Raw genomic sequence first — 21290 nt, 5'->3', positions numbered from 1 at the left:
CTTCCAGACATGCCTACTAGTTTTGTCTACCAAGGTTGGTTTTTTTAATTTTCATAAATTATCATGATAAAATCATGCATATACCTCATCTCAAAGGATATTCTGGACAATTAGCAAAACTGAAGGGAGGATAGTTTCCACAAACAGGAGAACCCCAGAGTGGCCATGGTCTCAAGCTCATATTAAGTATAGCAGGAGTATGGGAACACATTCTAATAGGGAAAATTTAAATCCTTCCACTGTGGTCATGCATAGAAGTGAAGTATATTTAGAGAATGAGTGGCACTGGTATAAATTTTATGGTAAAGTTCTCCTACTTCAGTGAACAGCAAGGGAAGAAATTAAAACAGGATGCTGGATATCAGTTGGTTGAGTCATGAAAAGGCATCTCAGGTTTCTGTATACAACACTGCAACAAATCCAGTAGCAAAGGATAGAAAGCTTTGCACCTCTGAAAGACTGGACTTCTCGTATAATTTTACCTTAGTACAACCTGGTTTTGTTAGTTTGCCTCTGGGCTTGCAGGAGTGTGGGACAATCATTTAAATTCAAAACAGACATTGCTGAGCCTAGCACAATATCCACTACTTCTCACTTAACATCTGCCCCAATTGTAAAAGATGAGAAAACTTTAACCCCACAATTTTCTGGAATTGAGCCGTATGTAATTAAAAATGTAGGAAAGCAACAAATGTTATTTAATCCATTGTGGTCCCTCAAACAAGTGGCACTATCAATGCAGATTATTTTCTCTGCAATTAAACCTACATGTTCTTCATTTCTAAGTATGTCCTATGCAGATCATAGTATCAGTTGGAATCACCACCACTCAGTAGCTCTGAAAAGCAGGCTCTTAAAATGGCAGTAGATGAAAGTGCAAAACAGTGTCCTCTATGAACCAAACTGACAGAAGTTTCTAATTACCAGAATTAGGGCAGATTCATTATTGCAGACTGACCAGACCCTTAAAGTTCTGTCTTCTGATGCAGAAACTAAGAACTTCTTGTCATGACTCCATCCAACAGAGTTAACTGCACCATCATGACCTAATAAAAATAATTAAACAAAAATAAAATAAAAAATAAAATAAAATATTAATATTAATAATAATAATAATAATAATAATAATAATAATAATGCATTTATACATTTCTCCAGATTTAAGCTTCTACCAAAAAACCCAGACTTTTTCAGTTTTGTATCACAGAGTTAAAAACAAGATTAGAAATTTACAAAGAAATTGAAAATCCAAAAACATAATGCAGAAACTAATATAATAGAAACATAATAGAAACTATTAATTTGGTCTATAATTATATTGATGCTGATCAAAAAGGTCAAAAACCAATAAACTATGTCAAACAATTTTAACGAACTTTGGTCCATTTTAGTCTAATGAAGTCTGATGAATTTCACCTGACCTTAAACATTCAAAGTTCTTATGCTGCCCTCTTGTGCACATTTTCTCTTTAATCAACTGGAGTTCTATATAAAAACAAAATGATTGCTTTAAATTATGGGGAAAAAAAAGACCTTGCTACCCTGCCCTTGAGGCATATTTTCATCGATTTCTTCACACAAAGAGGAAAATATCAGTAATGTTACCCCCATTAGTTGTCAGAATGCCACAGCTGCTTCCACAAAATACAATGAAAATTACTCAAAAAACCCCAATGTCCTGGTTTCAGGTGGGATAGAGTAAATTTTCTAATTTTCTTCCTAGTAGCTGGTATAGTACTGTGTTTTGGATTTAGAATGAGAAAAATATTGATAATAGACTGACATTTTAGTTGTTGCTAAGTAGTCAAAGAATTTTCAGTTTCTCATGCCATGCCAGAAATCACTTTTCAGAGTTTTTTACTTAGAAATCATTTTCTAAACCAACTTAATCTACTTTGACACTTGTTTAGGTCTACTAGTAAAGGACAGTCATCTTCCATTACAAACTTTCACAGTAGATCCATCCAGCTACATGAATTTTAAATCATAATATTTACTGTTACTAAAATTTCAACAGATAGTTCTAGTAGAAATTTAGAATTAATTTTTCTAGAGCTTATCTACAACCCTAAGTAAGTGTTTGCATGAATATGCACTTCTGCAGATATGGATTTTCCATAGGAATAGTCCTCTTTTTTTTTTTCAAACAGGTTTTCTTAGAAGTCCGAAGCTGCAAACCAATCGCATTTGTTGCCAAGTCATTGAAGTCAACTTTTTTAGCAATAATCTGTTACAACATGTTACTGCAATATACACAGGCACTATCATTACAGTATATTGACTTTGTTAATTCTACTTAATGATTGTAACATATCATAACACATACACAATGCAGATTGCATATGTATTGTACTATAATACATATGCAATACAGAATGCAATCTATATCATGATACATCACTGTTTACCTTCCCGAAAACTGAGAAATGGGAAAAATCTGACAGGCAGTTTAATTCTTTTCTACCCCACTCTTCTCAAGGTGATGTAAGTGGAATCTAATTACTATGCTATTTTAGGTTAAACTCAGATACTATTTCTTTAATAATATAATTCATAAATTTACCTGAAAAAACATTATGTGTATCAGTAAGATTGGAACTGAATATCACCACAGTCTTGTCAGCCAGGCCACAAGCCAGCTTCTCTCCATCCCCTGTAAGGAAGAGTGTCTAATGAAAACAAGGACCTTATATGTTGTTTCTTTTAATCATAAATATCACATATGCCATTACAACAAAACACACACCAGTTATTAATTTCATATGTTTAACACATACTTTTATGAACACCACAAACTCATATTGCAGAATTTGATTGGAATTTGTACAAAATCCATTTCTTGTCCTGACATATTCTCAAAGCAGTTATTCATCACAAGTTGGAAGTTCACTTTTCACAAAGAAAAGTGCTACAAAATTTAAGTGCAGAATTTTTTAGCATTTCAACCTATTTCTCTACACTCATTTTTTAATATCTTCTTATTAACACTATATCACCTTCTCATACATACTAGAATAAAAGGCACATATTAGTAATTCTAGATCACTTCTTAAAGATGATTAATTTCTTTCATAAGGTAATTCTAAAATCTATCCAAGTGCAGTCAGATTGTTCTTTTATATTGGTAATCAGTGGGGGCACAAAATGATGGGATAGACTCACTATGTCTCCATAATGGCAGTCATTTGTGAAATTTAACTGTTTGCTCAAAAACTTTTCCTGAAAAAATTACAATAATAAAGAGCAGATAAATCAACTGATGGGGAAAAAAAATAAAGGAGGGCAGAGAAAGAGAAGATAGCAATAAAATTAATGAAATGAATTGCATTATTCAAATCAATGCTACTAGGTTCACTGTGAAAAGTATTTCAAAAGAGGTACCTTGGAACACCTCCTTCACAGAACTTCTGAGTTTCTTTACAAAGGCAGAAGAAATAAACATCATGCTTGATTTCACCAGCAATAAACGCTGCTATCTACTGTCCAAGTTACATTCACATTGCAGGTTCAGAATACTATGTTCCAAAGAACATTTTTCCTCATATTTTGGCAATATAAACCTATAAGAGATCCATATTTCTAATCTGAAAGTCATCTACTGAAAGTGAATTTTAAGTGGGACACACAATGGGGTAGACATATATATGCTAAGAAGAGGCATTCCAGAATCTCTTTTTCTGTTGCCAGTTATTAAATGCACTGGTACAATAAACTGGCAAAGAACTACTCTATAAAATATTTTTTATTTTATCTGACAAGCAATATTTCAGTTGACTTTCCTCCAAGTAATAATAATTGCACATACTAAATAATGCTGTTAAATATTTTCATCACAAAAATAAATAGTCCTGGACAACATATTCCAAGATACATGTGTCCCACAGACTCAAAGGTGTGAAGTCTTTGAGCTAAAGGACAGTGGTCTTCTGCAGATTTCCTCCATTTTTCCTAAAGTTTTGACAGTATATGTTTTCAGCATGAGATCTGATTGGCAAGTATATCAGGTAGGTGATAAAAGGTGAAATTCATACATACATAATTAACAATACATAAAATTTCTTGTGCATACAGAATGAGAAGAAATAATTTTCCACTGAATTTTGGAGGCTTGTTTAATGGATCATCATCTCAAATCCTGAAGAAAACTGTTTTCTAACAGAGCAACAAGTTATAACACCTCTACTACAGAAGAATGTGTAATAAGTCCAAGAAGGTTTGCACTAACTCATTAACGCAGCTCTACACCTTAAATTTTACTTAAATTTTCTATTCAATTTTCTTTCTGCTATGTTTAAAGATGCATAAGACCACTTGAAAGAGTGTTCTAAACTGCAATTCCGAGTTGCAAATTTGCAACAAAAAATGTACTCTAAAGCTAGGAACCATCTGTTCAACAGAGACTACAACAATAACATAACTCTTTACAAGCTTACAATGATACAATATTTATTCCAAGGAAAAGAAACTCTGTAAGTATTGCCAAACCTTGTTTTCCTAAATTGTCATTGTTTAGACCTATGTGTGCACGTGTGAGAAAGACAAAGACAGAAACAAAGACGTTCCTTCCTCAGAAAAAGTAAAAGATGGCTTATACTTAAAATGTATCACCCAAACTATAGCAAAGCTTTTCTATGCTAAAAACGGACTTCTCGTTTTAAGTGCACGTAACATTCCTAGAAATAAGCTCTCTGCAACCAGTTTCTTTTAGGAGCCATAAAAATAATTTCTTCCCATTCTCTAGGGAACACTTACAGCTGAAATATGTTTTAGAAAAGTTACTGATTGCATCTAATTATTTTTATTTCTTGAAGATGAAAGTTGCTCTTTTCCACAAAATATTTATAAAGATATGCATTTTTAAATATTTTGAAAATATTATGATTTGCAGAGTGTACATCGACATAATTATATACTTGGTAATATATTTGATAGCTTATCTAAGAAGTTTTTTCTGTATAATAACATTTATATGAATTGGAAATCACTAAAACTTTCAGAAGACTCACTTCTCCAAAGCAGCTAAGAAAAATATCCTTCTCTGGATCATATGGAAGAATTTATATATATATATTTTCATATATAAAAAATGAATAGTCATTATATAAGAAATATGACTATTCTGATTCTTTTGAAACAGAACTTCAGGTTCTAATACACCCTAATGACACCAAGTAACTGTCTCAGAAAATCAGTTCTCCAGTGAAAGAACTTGTTAGACTACTAATTTTCAAATTGCAGTGGGAAGTCACAAAATAAATCCAAAGGAAACAAGATATAAAATCTGAGAAGAATTAGAATACTTTTGAATAGGTGCTAGCAGCTTGCATGGTTTTGCAAGTTAAAAAATTATGAACAAACAGCACTTGGTATTGCCAGGAAGTTTTCTGTGAATTTACCTAGTACATTCATGGTCTTAACAATGCCTGTCACACAAATTTTGGTTTTACATCTGCAGACTCACAGAACTGTGCATTTTATAAAGCCTGTACATACCAGCATACCGAATGCAACAAATTGGAGTTGGTTTACATGTAACAGATATTTCTTTCTCATATTTGATTGGAGGATAACTTTCCAATGGATATTCCTTATTTTTACTTCAAAGAAGGAAAAAAAGACAAAGAGAAAAGAAGAAAACTATTAAGATATCTAAACCAAGTATATTTTCATTTCAGTTATGAAATACACGTGCTTTGGGAGATATTCTAAACATCTTTATATAAATATTTCCTGGAAAACTTACATTAAATCCAAGATGAGAAGATGAATGAATTTTAAATTGTCATACTTAAGTTACTGTTATCATCAACTGTTATGAATTCACGAGACCAATAATTAACATGGAATTGTACATGAAATCAAATTTAAGTTGCATACCTATCTAATAGAAGTATGCAAAGAAAGCAAACTCCACGTGGTTGTGACAAAAATCAACATGAAGAATATCTCCATATATAAAGTAAGAATTACAGTGGTCATCTATTTAAAATATATTAAAAAATAAAGTGCTAATTAGCTTAACCTGTCATAAAACAGAGCACACCAATCTATAAATCATCTCCAGTCCTTATCTAAAGGCTTGCCTATGTGTGCAATGATTACAAAAATTGAGTTTTGAGCTATTAAGTGTTTAAGAAACAGTTCTTTAAAAGTAAAAACATCATGGCATTAATCATGCTTTACTTTTATGTTTGTATTACAAAGAACAAAGTCTATAATATTAATGAGAAAAAAATGTGTGTAATATTCCCATTTAACATACCACACAAATTCAGATGAAAGGCCAGCTCTAAAAATGCATTTGTTCTTTGCATTCTGTCTACAGCAATGATAAATCCACTGGTCAAATTGTACCATTACATATAATCTGATTAATTCCACCAGAGTAAGCTTGCATTATCTTAATATACCATGATTTTAGGGATGCACGAGGCACATGATCTGAAATCACTAAGTCTCACTGTGTCACATTCAGTTATTTTTCTGACTCGAGTTGCAGCTTAAGAATGTGTTGGGACTATGCCTCCAACCATATTTAGCACCTGCTCTTCTTTCTAGAAACAAAAATCTAAGAAAATAAATGTATATATTTTATTTTACATGTAAGACTTACTCAAATTTAATTGATAGTCTGATAATTTGAATCACTTGCTGCAGTCATTGTACAGCAAATTTACAAAGCCTTTTAGTTCCAATGATACTCCTAACTAAAAAGTTCCAATGAGACAAACAGCTACAAACCTTATTTCCAATAGAACTGTGTTTATCCTCATTTTAATTTGTTCTGCCTCTAATGGAGTTGCTACAATACCTACCGTTTAGAAGTGGTCTTCCACTTTGATATCTCATTTTTCTTCAGGTTAATATTTGGAGAAAACATAGTCATTCTACAAGAAACAACACAAACTCTCTTATATGAAACATTAATGGTTGCATGAGAGAAATATTTTATTTCAAACAAAAAACAATCCTGCTTCTTTCTTACTATTTATGTCTACTAGTAATGTCATAGGTAAGATAATGTACACATTGATGACAAGATAACTTTCTAATGATCTAATGCTCAAGTTTGCACCTTAAAGTTTTGCTTTCTGTGAGTTATTTGTTGGATAATGCATTCTAAAGGTCAAAATCCATTCATATAAAATCTTCAAACATTTCTTTCTGCAAGCTGAAGAAACAAGAAGAGTTTAATCGTATGGAAGAGGGAGCACACCTAACGTGGATTTTAAAAGGAAGTTGGAAACTGACCAGGAGGTATGAAAATTCTGGTTTACAGCATCTTTTTAAAATTATTTCATTTGATAACATCATACCTGTTTTTCACAGGTGATTAATTTCACAATCATGAAACTATATGGCTGTCTTATGTGAAAAAATATCAGACGCTAAGAAAACAGACAAAATAATACTGTATATACTCACTGTGGTGCTACTGTATAACCTGATGACTTAATTTTATTATGGAAAAACAATGGCTGATCTTTCACCATGCTTTTCACTCCTATAGCAAAATAATTTAATTTTCATCAATTTTTTTTTCAACTTTATATTTTTACAATTAAGATAGATACATAGTTAAGCTAGTAGAAATACTTGATGTCTCCTTACAAAACACACTTATGACCAATCACTCTAAAATAATGATTACTGAGAAAAGGAAAGAAATACAAACTGTTACATTGCATAACATCTTTCCTCCAGTAATATCGATGAGTAGGAACTTCTTTAAACTTTGAAGTAATAATAACATTGTTCTGAGCAACTCTTTTCATCATTCATTCACAAATGTGTTTTGTAGTTGGCTATTTTATGCTTAGACTTCATACGCAATAGCTACAACATATTCACACTCTATATGTGGATTATGGAATTAAAAAACTGGCTGGTGGGTGCACACAAATGTTTGGGGTTTTACATGTTTTAAGTCATTAATAATGTCTCCACACTAGTCTACTAAGAAGCCTGAGGGACAGCCTCCAGCCCAAAACTAAATATTAGCATTTCATATTAGCAGAAACAACCTAATTAAATAAAAGTTGTAAAGAGGAAATCCTGTTGATATTCCCAGGGAAAATCTTCAGATGCATTGGGAGTGATCTTGTGGCCACATTTACCTATGCTGAGGATAGAAGCTCCTGTGATTCCCACCACTTATTCTTTATGTACTAATGAGGCAGAAAAAGATCCTTCCTGAGGAGCTCCCAGTACCACTAGCCATAAGAGATCATGGGATTTCCTTACAGTACCTAATCCATCTGAGTGTGAGGTATCAGCAGAGGTAGTACTGGCACCAGTGCTGTGTGTCCAAAGAAGCCTGAAATTCTACCTAAAACATTCTAAATACATACTTGGAATATCATACAACACAAAAGATATAACCTTTGGCAGTTTAATAGGTCCAACAAGTACAATATAGTAAAATATAGTAAAAATAGAATATTTGTACATGTCTACAGCTATCAATATTTTAATATATTTCCAAAAGAAAAGTTGATTATAAAGAAATTATTTTGTAGGTATTTTTTGGACTTTGCTTTACTGTTGCTAAGCAAAGAAGCTACAAGTGCTCCAGCACCAACTGAAAGTCAGATTTCTTTATTTATTTTAAACCACAGAACATCGAGGCAAAAATTAACTTCCTAAACTTGCGGGTATTGACAAAAGACTATTCAGGACAATTAAATTAACCAAAACAGGTAATCAAAGTTAAGAAAGAAACAACAAATTATACAGAAAAATATATTGCATGCTATAGCAAAAGAATCACTTATGAAAAAATGTAAACATTTTGCACTCTAACTCTTTGAAAATCCACTGAAAGTTCTCAGAGGATTGTTTTTAGAAGAAAAAAAAAAACATATTACCATCATTTTCACTACAAATAAATATGTAGGATGTGAAATACTACTAGAAGTATAAAATTCTTCCTACTAAAATAAAAAAATAATGTAATATATATTTAAAACAAAAATAGATATATTGACTTGTACTATACAACAGCCAGTTGTGAGTCAGTTACTGCTATTAGAAACATAATTTATTAATTCATTTTAAGATTGGTTCCTACTTACCAAGTCTTTTACTAGAAGGTTCTTTCAAATTTTTCTTTAAACCTTTACATAATGGAGAATTTGTCAATATAGAAGACCTAAGTTTTAAAACCAAGCACAAAAATTGGTCAGTGCAATGGACCAAAGCATCGGATTAGGAAAAGTTGTCAAAACTTCTTTTAGCTATTTGTGTGCATGTGTGTATGTATATGTGTGATACCAGTGAGATTTTCATAAATACAAATCATGCAGAGTAGATTAGTTATCAGCTCAAAAACCCAGCATCACAGACAAGCCTTGGCGCTGACTAGATTCGCAGATCATTGCATTAAACTGTCAAATCTCATTTCTATTAATAATAACTGATTATTTTATTATAAACATGGACATCTGCACTTCAGTGTATATTGTAGGTTTTTTATTGTCTTCAAGACATCAGCGTTTTTCTGAGTTTGTTTAGCCTGGAGAAAAGGAGGCTGAGTGGAAACCTTGTAGCTCTCTACAACTACGTGAAAGGACATTGTAGTGAGGAGGCTGGGTTTCTTCTTCCAAGTGACGAGTGACGGGAAAAGAGGAAATATCCTCCAGTTGCACCAGAGAAGGCTTAGATTGGGTATTAGGAAAAACTTCTTCACAGAAAGGGTTGTCAGGCATTGGAACAAGCTGCCCAGGGGAAGTGGTTGAGTCACCATCCCTGGAGGTGTTTAAAAGATCTGTAGATGTGGTGGTTAGGGACATGGCTTAGCAGTGGACCTGGTAGTGTTGTGTTAATGGTTGGACTCAATGATCTTAAAGGTCTTTTCTCATCTAAATTATTCTAGGATTCTAACAATCTGGATGAAGGAGCAGAGTGTACCCTCATCATGTTTGCTGATGACACAAAAATGAGAGGAGTTTCTGATACACAGAAGGTTGTGCTGCCATCCAGAGAGACATCCACCAGCTGGAGAAATGGGCTGACAGCAACCTCATAAAGTTCAACATGGGGAAGTGAAAAGTCCTGTACCTGGGGAGGAACAAACAACCCCATGCATCAGTATATGGCTGTAAGAGAGAGAACCAGGCTCTATGCTTGCTGTCCAATGGGCAAAAACTGAAATACAGGAGGTACCATCTGAACACCAGGAAACACTTTTTTACCGTGAGGGCATCTAAACAGTGGCATAGGTTGCCCAGAGAGGTTGTGGAGTCTCCCTGTCCAGAAATATTCAAAAGACATTTGGACATGGTGCTGGGTAACTGGCTCTAGGTGGCCCTGCTTGAGGAGGGAGGGTTGGACAAGATGACATGCAGAGATGTCTTACAATCTCAACCATTCTGTGATTCCTCATGGAAAATGCACTCAACACAACAAAAGCATGACAGGAAATCAGGTAAAATAAAACCATGTCAACAAATAGCACTGGTGTCAGGAAAACAAATATGTCACCCAGCTCAGAGGAAAAAAAACATTTAAAGTTATTCTGTACCTGGCAATAACTGATAGACTGTTTTTATTTCCACATAGGAGAAAATCACTCTGCTGCATTCTCACCAATGCAGCAAGGTTAACTTCCAACACAGAAGTCATATCTTCGAACATTGATGTGATCAAGCATAAAACCTGCAGCAATTATACCATAAAATAACATTCCATCTACTTCATAATTTAAGCTCCAACTCTGAAGTATTTATAATGGAAAATGAAATCACTTTGTGTCATTTATGAAAATTAGTCAAAAATTTCCATGGGTTTAGTCTTGCAGAGCAAGAAACGGTAAAATTGGTTAATGCTGTCCTTCAAAAATATGCTTACGTTGCTTAAATACGTGTCTTAACAGAGTTCAGTACCTAACAGTCACAGAAATTCCAATACTGTCTACAACAGACATATTTCTGCAGTAAGAGTTCTGAGAAAAGAAGCACATATGGAAGAAAGATTGGCTTTGGAGACATTTTGAGAACATGCTAGAAACTGAATTTAAAGCAAAATCCTTCTTTAAAACAAACCACTTATATGTTAAATATGTATAAAGACCTAGATTCAGCTCAGTTTTGTAAGAAAACTCTAACATTAAATATGGATTATACAAACAAGAATGTCTTTCATTTCCTTAAAAACACTTTTAGTGACTTTCCACAAATTTTCTCACAACTTAAATTGTTTTCACAGATTTCTTGGAAGGATTCAGAAGCAGTTCATCATAACATTTGTTTGAGAGACAAGGTGTAACAATGCTTATATCTTTTTTCCTCAAAAATATTGCCTCTGCTTCCCCAATAGTCATTCTTAACATTCAAATTACACATCAAACAGTATAAAAAGCAATTCACCTTTTCCTTATTAATCACTTTGGACAGTACCTGAACTGTGAGAGCTTTAAAACCACACAGCTATTTAAACTAGTAGATTCCATAAAGAAGAATCAACCTTCTCCAGAGAAATTACTGTGTCATTCATATCAGAGCAAATGTGTACATTAATTTGTTATGAAAATTCATAATTAATATTTATTGAAAACAACTGGAAATGTAAACATTCATTAAAACAATGCTTACTGTATACTCACTTTTCCATTAACTGTCTTCCTTGCTAACGCACACGATCCAGCAAACCAAATGCTGAGGTCACTGTAATCTTTACCAAAAAGAACATAGTGTCATAAAATTGTATTTACATTTCAAAAGAAAAAACTATCACTAAGATAGGAAAAATAAGTTACTATTACTAATTTGACACCACCATAATCACTGTCTTCAGTTTATATCTGCATGGTTTAAGCATACATTGTTAAGTAGGATTAGAATAATATTCTTTATATTTAACACTCAAACTGCAAAATCAGATAAACATTCATTGCTACCCACTACAGAAATCTAGAGCTGACACATCTTCTGAAACAAGTCAGCAATGACAGAAGAACACAAATTAATTACAAAGAAAAAAAAACAAAAAACACACAAAACAAAATAAACCCACTTGGTTTCTACTGTATTCTGCTATGTCACAAACTAATTCTTATACTATTTATATCAGATACAAAGGAAAGAAATCACATTATGGTGTAGTCAGATATTTCATAATCATACCTTTGTAAGACAAAAAACCTTCTATTTCAAAGTTTGCCAGATTCACTATTAACAAGCCTGTAGAGCTTCCTATCCAAAAATAGCTAGCATTCAGGGAACAAGATCTATTGAAAAAAAAAGGAGAAAAAATTATCTGAGTATGACAAAGAAGCTTTTCTTATTACTGTACAAGACACAGCAACTGGGTTTTTTTTTAATATTCATTACCCAATACCAGTGCAACAATTAAAAAATACTCCTCCCCCCCAAAAAAGTTACATTTACAGCATTTTTTCAAATCTGTAGCTCAAAGTAAAAGTTTTCAATCAAATTGTGAAGTTTTGAAGACTAAGAATGGAACATAATCCTTTATTTATATAAGTGCTCATGGCAAGCCTAAAACAGCATAGGAAATACTTTTCTTCCAAAATTACTGTGGTTTGTAACATCTGGGAGATGCTGTAAAAGCATTGTACACACAATGAGTAAATTCAAAGAAAGAGGCAAATCAACATATATTCTTACTTTTACCTCTTGTAATATGAACACACAAAATGCAGTTAAATTTAAGGTGTGTTTGTACATAGTTAAAATACAAGAGAAAAAAACAGCACAAACTAAGGGGAAAATAAATAACACTAGATAAGCCTGGAATGTCTGTCTCAATGTGTGCTTAGTGGCAGTAGCATTGTAGTTAGGTAATGAAACCCAGCCTTTGCAAACACCAGAGAGTAGACCAACTGGTTACAATTTCAGTCAACACCCTCACAGACGAAAAACATTATCAAGCATACGATGATATTAACAAAATAACCTTTGTCATTCTCAAACACTAAAAATGATTTGGTGCCACAGTTAATAAAAATTGGCATTGACATTTCAATAAATTTTCCAAATAAGAATGAGTCAACTTACTGGTTTGATTTGTAAAGTCAGACTACAAGAGTTGAAGCAAGAGTATGGAAAAATATAAAGCTGAAACTTGGCATGAAAAGAGTCACCACAGTGGCTTAATACTTTATATACTTATATATATAAGTGCATATATATATAACAGAAACAGCCAAATACTGAAGAAACAGATGAGGACAGATAATTTCAGTTCCGGTTTGTGAGACTTCTGTGCGCTCTGTAGAGTTTTATTTGTGGTTTACATGTGTTAATGCATGGCAGTAATAGACTAATTTAATTCATTAAATACAGAATCACAGAATCACAGAATGTTAGGGATTGGAAGGGACCTCAGAAGATCATCTAGTCCAATCCCCCTGCTGGAGCAGGAACACCTAGATGAGATTACACAGGAAGGCGTCCAGGCGGGTTTTGAATGTCTCCAGGGAAGAAGACTCCACAACCCCCCTGGGCAGCCTGTTCCAGTGCTCTGGCACCCTCACTGAGAAGAAGTTTCTTCTCAAATCTAAGTGGAACCTCTTGTGTTCCAGCTTGAACCCATTACCCTTTGTCCTATCATTGGTTGTCACTGAGAAGAGCCCAGCTCCATCCTCATGACACTCACCCCTTATATATTTATAAACATCAATGAGGTCACCCCTCAGTCTCCTCTTCTCCAGGCTAAAGAGACCCAGCTCCCTCAGCCTTTCCTCATATGGAAGATGCTCCACTCCCTTCATCACCTTTGTTGCCCTATACTGGACTCTCTCCAGCAGTTTCCTGTGCTTCTTGAACTGAAGGGCCCAGAACTGGACACAATATTCCAGATGTGGTCTCCCCAGGGCAGAGTAGAGGGGAAGGAGGACCTCTCTAGACCTACTAACCACCCCCCTTCTAATACACCCCAGGATGCCATTGGTCTTCCTGGCCACAAGGGCACAGTGCTGGCTCATGGTCATCCTGCTGTCCACCAGGACCCCCAGGTCCCTTTCCCCTACACTGCTCTCTAATAGGCCATTCCCCAACTTATACTGGAACCTTGGGTTGTTCCTGCCCAGATGCAAGACTCTACACTTTCCCTTGTTAAATTTCATTAGGTTATTCCCTGCCCAACTCTCCAGCTTGTCCAGGTCTCGCTGGATGGCAGCACAGCCTTCTGGCGTGTCAGCCACTCCTCCCAGCTTCGTGTCATCAGCAAACTTGCTGATAGTGCGCTCTATTCCTTCGTCCAAATAATTGATGAATATATTGAATAGTACAGGCCCCAGTACTCACCCCTGAGGCACTGCACTACATACAGGCCTTCAACTAGACTCCGCCTCATTGACCACAACTCTCTGGCTTCTTCCCTTCAGCCAGTTCGCAGTCCAGCTCACTACCCGGTCATCCCGCACTCCCTCAGTTTAGCTGTGAGGATGCTGTGGGAGACTGTGTCAAATGCATCACTCAAGTCAAGGTAGATCACGTCCACCACTCTGCCATCATCCATCCATCTTGTTATGTCCTCGTAAAAGTCAATGAGGTTGATCAAGCAGGACTTCCCCTTGACGAAGCCATGTTGACTGCCCCTAATGACCCTCTTATCCCTGATATGCCTTGAGATGGCACCAAGGATAAGTCGTTCCATCAGTTTTCCAGGGATGGAGGTGATGCTGACTGGTCTATAGTTACCCGGGTGCTCCTTCTTGCCCTTTTTGAAGACTGGAGTGACATTTGCTTTCCTCCAGTCCTCAGGCACCTCTCCCGTTTCCCAAGACTTGGCAAAGATGATGGAGAGTGGTCCAGCAATGACCACAGCCAGCTCCCTCAGCACCCGTGGGTGCGTCCCATCCGGACCCATGGATTTATGGATGTCCAGATTGCCTAACTGCTCCCTAACCCAGTCCTCAGCAACCAAGGCAAACTCCTCCAATTTCCTGCCTTCCTCTGGGGCCTCAGTGGTACGGGGCTCCCCAGGACAGCCTCCGGCAGAGTAGACAGAGACAAAGAAGGCATTCAGTAACTCTGCCTTCTCTGTATCTTCTGTCACCAGGGCACCCACCTCGTTCATCAGTGGGCCTACGTTGCCTCTGGTGTTAGTTTTATCTGCCACGTATTGGAAAAAGCTCTTCCTGCTGTCCTTGACCCCTCTCGCCAGGTTTAATTCTAAGGAGGCCTTAGCTTTGCTAGTTGCCTCCCTACACCCTCTGACAACAGCCTTATATTCTTCCCAGTTCTCTGAATTATTTTTGAAGAAGTGGTATCAAGAGATAGATACAGGAAGTGATTTTACACCCACTTTACAATAGTAAAACGTCATCCACTGTGATGAAATTACTCAACATCAAAAATCTTACGAATGTGTGAGACCCATAATTTTTTTCACATCACTGTTTCAAAAATGTTTCAGTATTGCATTTCATTAAAAGCAGGAAAACTGGTAAATCAGGCATTACTCAGGTGTTCAGACAAATCTGAACCACCTGCTAAAACAAACACATGGTAGTTTAAAAAGTAAACAGATAAATACTTCTAAATACAAAACTCTAAAATAAAAAATAATTGAACTGGATTAATAGTAAGAATTTAATGGTTATGGTTGTTTATAAGCAGAACAAAACCTCCAACCGTGATGCAATAGCTGAAAAGGTAAGTAGTCCTTAGATGTACAATGCCAGGCAGTATCAGGTGGGAACTGGAAAGTGATGTTACCTCAATTCAGAAAATTATTTCAACTAAACTGCTGCTGTGGATCAGCTTTAGGCAACTATGTCCAAAAGGGATATTGAAAAACAAATGAAAACGTTCAAAACCAAATGTTAAAAATGTTACAGAAAACATGCCTTATACAAGGTGCAAGGTATTTTATCCAGAAGTGCAGAGGTAACTTACTTGTGAGCTATAATTTGCTATGCAAGGGGGGAACTTGACAGTAGCTGACTCTAGACTACCAGAATAAAAAACATAGTAAGAGCCAATAACTGTACAGGAAAAGAGGGTAATTCAGATTAGAAATTGAATGAATCAGTTTCTGGAAAAACTTAACTTGACACATGGTGGACTCTTCATCATTGGAAAACTAGACATCTTTAAAGTTGTGTCATAATTCAAATCAAACCTATAGTTTTGACAAAGTTTTATTGATTTGAGAGTAGTATTATACAAAAAATAAGACCAATCGACTGTAATAAGTTGTCTTCTGGCCTTGGAGTTCTGACATTCCATTAAATATGTCTGAGATACACATCTTAAAAATCACCATTTCCTTCCTCTCAATGGTAGTCCTTCTAAAAACATAGGCATTATGAAAATAACTGTTTGTTAATAAGTACCCAATTTGACATAAAGACAAACAAAATAAACCATGACTGCCAGATATTTCTCTTCTCTGTGTATCAAAAATAGTCCATATATCTAACCAGAGGATTAATCAGTTATACCCGTACAACCCGCTATAGGGCAAAGGAATAAGTGTTTCCTAGAACATGATGTGGCTGATAAATTCATGCAAATGATAATTATAAATAACAACAAAACCAAATTGTTCTATGAAGCAGTTCTCATGGAAGTATCCTGAACAGATCCCCCAGGTGCCTGATAATATGGTTACACTTCTCTTCAGGAAAGAAATGCAATATAAGGATTAATTCAGGTATCTCTCCTCTACCTGGCCAATCAGTTGCATGAGAAGGAGTAAAACCACCATGCTTTGAAATGTCTCTCTGACATAAGTCTGGCTGGAACAAGTTATGTGTTCAAAAGTTATTTAAATTTGGAAGGCGAATGACATGGGCATACAGTGGCTGCATCAAACTTATTTCCTTAGGGAAGCAAACTAAAAATAATTTTGGCTTTTTCATTCTAATTGGCTTCTTAATTTTTTGTTTAACTGACCTTCCCTCATCAACTGGTATCAATAGATGCTAAAATGAATATTCCCAGTGCTATTTTTATAAAATTATTTTTCAGACTAGAAACCAGTTTTAACTTTGTATCAGTTTGTGTATATTATCTGCCTAAGAGTAGGCCACCAAAACTTGTAGATCCCTAAATACATTCTTTGATTTTCCTACTGTATCTTTTTTTTTTTTTTTTAATAGCAAGCTGCAGTGACAATAATCCAAGGACCAATAGGAACTTCTAGTAACAGATTTCAGCCAAAGACTTTGTGGCATTTTAAAAGACTTACATGTTTTCTTCATTATGGAAACATACTAAAAATTCACAGTGTTCAATTAATAGGATAGGCAATGATGTTTCCACTGATCCTCCTGGTCTCATGTTGTTTGTTTTGCAAAGCTTGGAATTTTTTCGCCCTTCACCTAAGAAAAACAATCAACAATACTAGCCATCAAAAAACAATGAAATAAGGAAAACACATAGGATCTAAGAGAGAATTAGAAGTAGTAAAGTAGCATGAATTAAGACCATACTCAAGAAGTTTCTATTTCAAAAGATGGGTATTTCCTAAGAGCCAGCCCTCTTTAAATATCTTTCCTCATTATCATGCTATTTTCAGTATCATCTTCTTTCAAAGACAGAGAGATACAATCCAGAGAGCCTACTTAAGGACTGAAAAGGAGTTGGCGGGATCTAGGTGTGTTTATCTGAGAAACTGACATCTCAAAAAGTTGTATTCTAAAACCCCTTAAATACGCTGTGTACCTTCCCACTTAGCCTGGAAATTACTTTGACAGTAAAGTTACAACTTTATCCAAAAACAAGATGGAAAGCCACCTCAATTTCATCTTCCCAAGGAGTCCTCAATCCATTATTCATGTGCACTTCACACTTAGGAACTACTAGCAGCGAATTCAGCTTTAGGCAGACACTACATCACGCCTAAACACCCAAAGATGAAAGTAACATTCACACGCTTTAAATAACAATAAGAAATATAGCAATCTTTCTCATTACATTAGGACCTTAGGATTACTAAGAATACAACACTCAGTGGAGGCAGAAAAAGAGCAAGCAGGGGAAACCAGATCTCCCTCTTCCCTAAAGAGAGCTCCCGTTTGCTTGCCTTTAGGAGGACCTCAACTCGCTTCAGCTAGTGTGCAGATAGTCTGAATGGCTCATTTGGGAGCATGGAGTCACTTTACTGGGGTTATCAGTGCAGTCTTTAAAGACTTATAAGTACTCTGTGTTATACCAGTAGAAATACCACAGCCAGAGAAATATCATGAAGGTACTGTTATGGGTTAAAAAAAAATAATAATGATAAGTCCCACAAGCTTCAAAAGTAACCAAGAAACACTACTCCACTTAGACAATGGATGAATTTTTAGGCACTGAGTCAGTTCTCACTTAAGCCTTGAGAAATGACTTCAATAAAAAACAAATACTTAGCAGTTCACACCATGCAATGTTTTATAAGCAGATGCATTTGCCATCATTATATTACAGACATACATCCATAATTTTTTCTAGATATGCCAATACCCAACTTCAGTCAGCTTCAGTAAGACTCCATGCCACAGTTTGAGACTATCACTTATAATAAATTCTCATGGCATAAAAAGCACACACTCAGTAGCCAATAAAAACTAGAACAGATCATGAAGAGCATTTTAGAAGCACTGCGCTACCTATTTCTTTTCCAGATTTCCACACTTTATTGCAGAATCTTTCTTGCTCTTTCTTTAAGTTGATGTGTGCCACGCAACGGTAATTATGACCGTTGATTAAACTGAAGATCCAAAGCTGCAAAAAAAAGAAAAAGCGATTGCAGTAACTTTTTGACATCTAACATAAAGCTTACATGCATACAAACTAAACATCCAATATTTAAAACTGTTGATGTAACTAATCAATTTTTATATCTGGAATCTCACCCTGGACCAGAAATTTAATTATTAGCATTTCTAAGATTATCAAAGGATATATTCAATATTAGCAAAAGCAGCCAATATAAATTTTAAGTCACATCTAATTTTCATATGCTTATGTCTTGGAAAAGCTCCTCATTGACTATTTCCCGCTATTAAAAATCACAAGTAACCTCCACGTAATTACTCACTGAGTCATATATATGAATTTCATTTATATCTTTCTCTTTTTAGGCAGCATTATCATTAAATTTTTAATTTTCTTCACAGTTCACTGAAGAGTAACACTGAAAGAAAACAGCTGGAAAATCTCATGTAAATATATTCTTAACATTAAACTAAAGAGGAGGTAAACTGCTTATTCACATTTATCACATTTTGATTAGAATCCCAACATGCTGAAATCCTAGTCTCTTCCATTTGTTGTCATATGCTTCTTTCCTTAGTCAAAATAGGAGAATCTTATTTTTCACCTTTTTTCCTTTAAAACAGACCTATTTATAGCCTCTCAGTGTACTCCTCTTATATAATCACTGATTTTACTTCTAAAAACTTTCCTGGTTTTCAGAAAGAAGTTTCCATTTTGTAATAGAGGTCTTATTTACCATATATGTTTTACACACAAAGCATTGAATTATGCTTACTAAACTGTTCTAACAGTTCAAAACACATATGCAGATTGTGAAGCTTTTTTATAGCCAGATACATTAATAATAGTTGACTGTTTCCACACAGAGACTAAGATTAATGGGTAATTCTTACCTGCCCTTCAGCACATCCAGTGATAATCTGTTTATTTTCTTCATCAACTAGCAGACTTAGCAAAGGAAATGCTGCTTCGAAAAAGATAAAATTATTTTCAGACTAGACACAAATCAGATATTTAATTAAAATACATTATTCAAAATTGAATCCTCCTATTCATAGAGGAAAAAAAAAAATCCCTTACTTCAATTCTTACAATTGCACAATGCTTTGCATGCCTTAGCCTTTGTGTTACAGGTCTGTGGCCTGCCTTTTACCCAAGCTACCATGGCAGTGGCTTTCCACAACACTTCACCCAAGCTGCTATGCATGGTTTTCAGAGCCCCTGTAGCAGTAGTTTTCCTTTTTTTTGTTTCCATGCTGTTATTCTCACGGCCTTGCACCTGCAAACCCTAATATCGCAGTTAAGGCAGGCTTTCAAGGGAATCAATTGCCATGGGCAACCAGAGGGGAATCACCCCTGCTTCCTCTCCTTTCCTACCATGCGGTTTTAGTTTTTAGTTTACATGAGATCATCCAACAATATGTATGCACAACTGTTCTCCATGCAGCTTATGCCCCCAGAGTGTGCTCCAATCACCACTAAAAGCACCAGAAGCAGGAGCAACAAAAGGGGAGTTTGAGCAGGTCCTGTTGAAAATTATATGGTTCCTGTAGAAAAAGTGCTATTGGAGGAGGGGTCCCTGCTGTACTGGAGACAACGTTTTTTGCTCTCATCTTTCCACAAAAGTAGCTTGCACCTTTAAAGTCAATATATGCCATCAGCTATAGACGCTTCTAATAAATCTGCATATGATATACTTTGAGTATTTCCTTCCATATCATATACAAAATTGAAAGGAAACAAGCACAGGGTACTCAGACAGTGGAACTGTATCTATGAGACAAGAGAGCTCCATTTGCGTATCTCAGTAATTTGGAACAGTTACAGGCACATCCTGTACAAAAATAACTGTTTATGAAAGCATGCTAAAACTGACTACTTGGAAGTACTTTAAAAGAAAATATGTTTACTACTAGGTAGTCTACTAGAATTATTTTCAATCAACCAACTAAACACTTCTATAACAATTTTAAGTTATTGTTTAGAGAGATTTTTTTTTATATGAAAAAATATATATAAAAAAGAAAACTTACCCGTTAATACTCCTGACTGATATCTTAACTGGCCGGTAGAATAGTCCCACACCTTCAGAAAATAAAAAAGGAAGGAAAAGAAAACGCAAACTTCAACGGCCATCATGTGGTGAAAACTGAGAAATGCAGTCACTGAAAGTGGTGCAATATGGTAAGGATTTCTTTCAGGATTTTATTTAGGGCTTTGTTTAATTGATAAGTATCTATAGTGAAAAAGGTGAAACTCACCTGGTATGGATATACAAGTAATTAGAAATAATTACTATCATCTTTGCTTAAGTTGATCTCTTAGTGACATAAGCTAAATTAATGAAAAGACATGCTTGAATTGGTACTAGTTTTCACACAGGAAGCTTGCATAATTTCATAATTTTCATATCGGGCTCTGGGAATTATTAATAATAAAGAGATTTATTATGACCTATAGACCCACATATTAGTCAACCTGCACTACTAACATGAATGTATCTACATGATGTATTGAATACCTAATAGTTGATTAAGAAAGCTAAATAAAACCAATTTTTTTTTTTCTCTCAGGTTGCTACTTCTATGAGCCTTTCTCTCCACAAATACTTCCAGGATG

At 35.0% G+C, this 21290-nt stretch overlaps 1 protein-coding gene across 1 annotated transcript in view; it reads right to left on the bottom strand.

Annotated features, from left to right (window-relative positions):
• The window catches only part of WDR27 (WD repeat domain 27), a gene marked incomplete at its 5' end in the record, with an annotated part of 106482 nt that overhangs the window by 79499 nt on the left and 5693 nt on the right, over positions 1-21290 (bottom strand). The window contains 13 exons of the mRNA XM_082048940.1: positions 925-1046; positions 2564-2653; positions 5494-5597; positions 6816-6887; positions 7426-7504; positions 9075-9151; positions 10523-10656; positions 11603-11670; positions 12123-12226; positions 17161-17293; positions 18563-18677; positions 19565-19635; positions 20705-20756. Of these exons, the coding sequence (XP_081905066.1) occupies positions 925-1046; positions 2564-2653; positions 5494-5597; positions 6816-6887; positions 7426-7504; positions 9075-9151; positions 10523-10656; positions 11603-11670; positions 12123-12226; positions 17161-17293; positions 18563-18677; positions 19565-19635; positions 20705-20756 (1221 nt within the window). The remainder of the gene's footprint in view (positions 1-924; positions 1047-2563; positions 2654-5493; positions 5598-6815; positions 6888-7425; positions 7505-9074; positions 9152-10522; positions 10657-11602; positions 11671-12122; positions 12227-17160; positions 17294-18562; positions 18678-19564; positions 19636-20704; positions 20757-21290) is intronic.

The sequence above is a fragment of the Streptopelia decaocto genome (assembly GCF_964273445.1).
Source record: "Streptopelia decaocto genome assembly, chromosome: 3".
Taxonomy (NCBI): domain Eukaryota; kingdom Metazoa; phylum Chordata; class Aves; order Columbiformes; family Columbidae; genus Streptopelia; species Streptopelia decaocto.
Note: the sequence above shows the minus strand (reverse complement) of the source record. Positions and strands in the feature narration are given on the sequence as shown.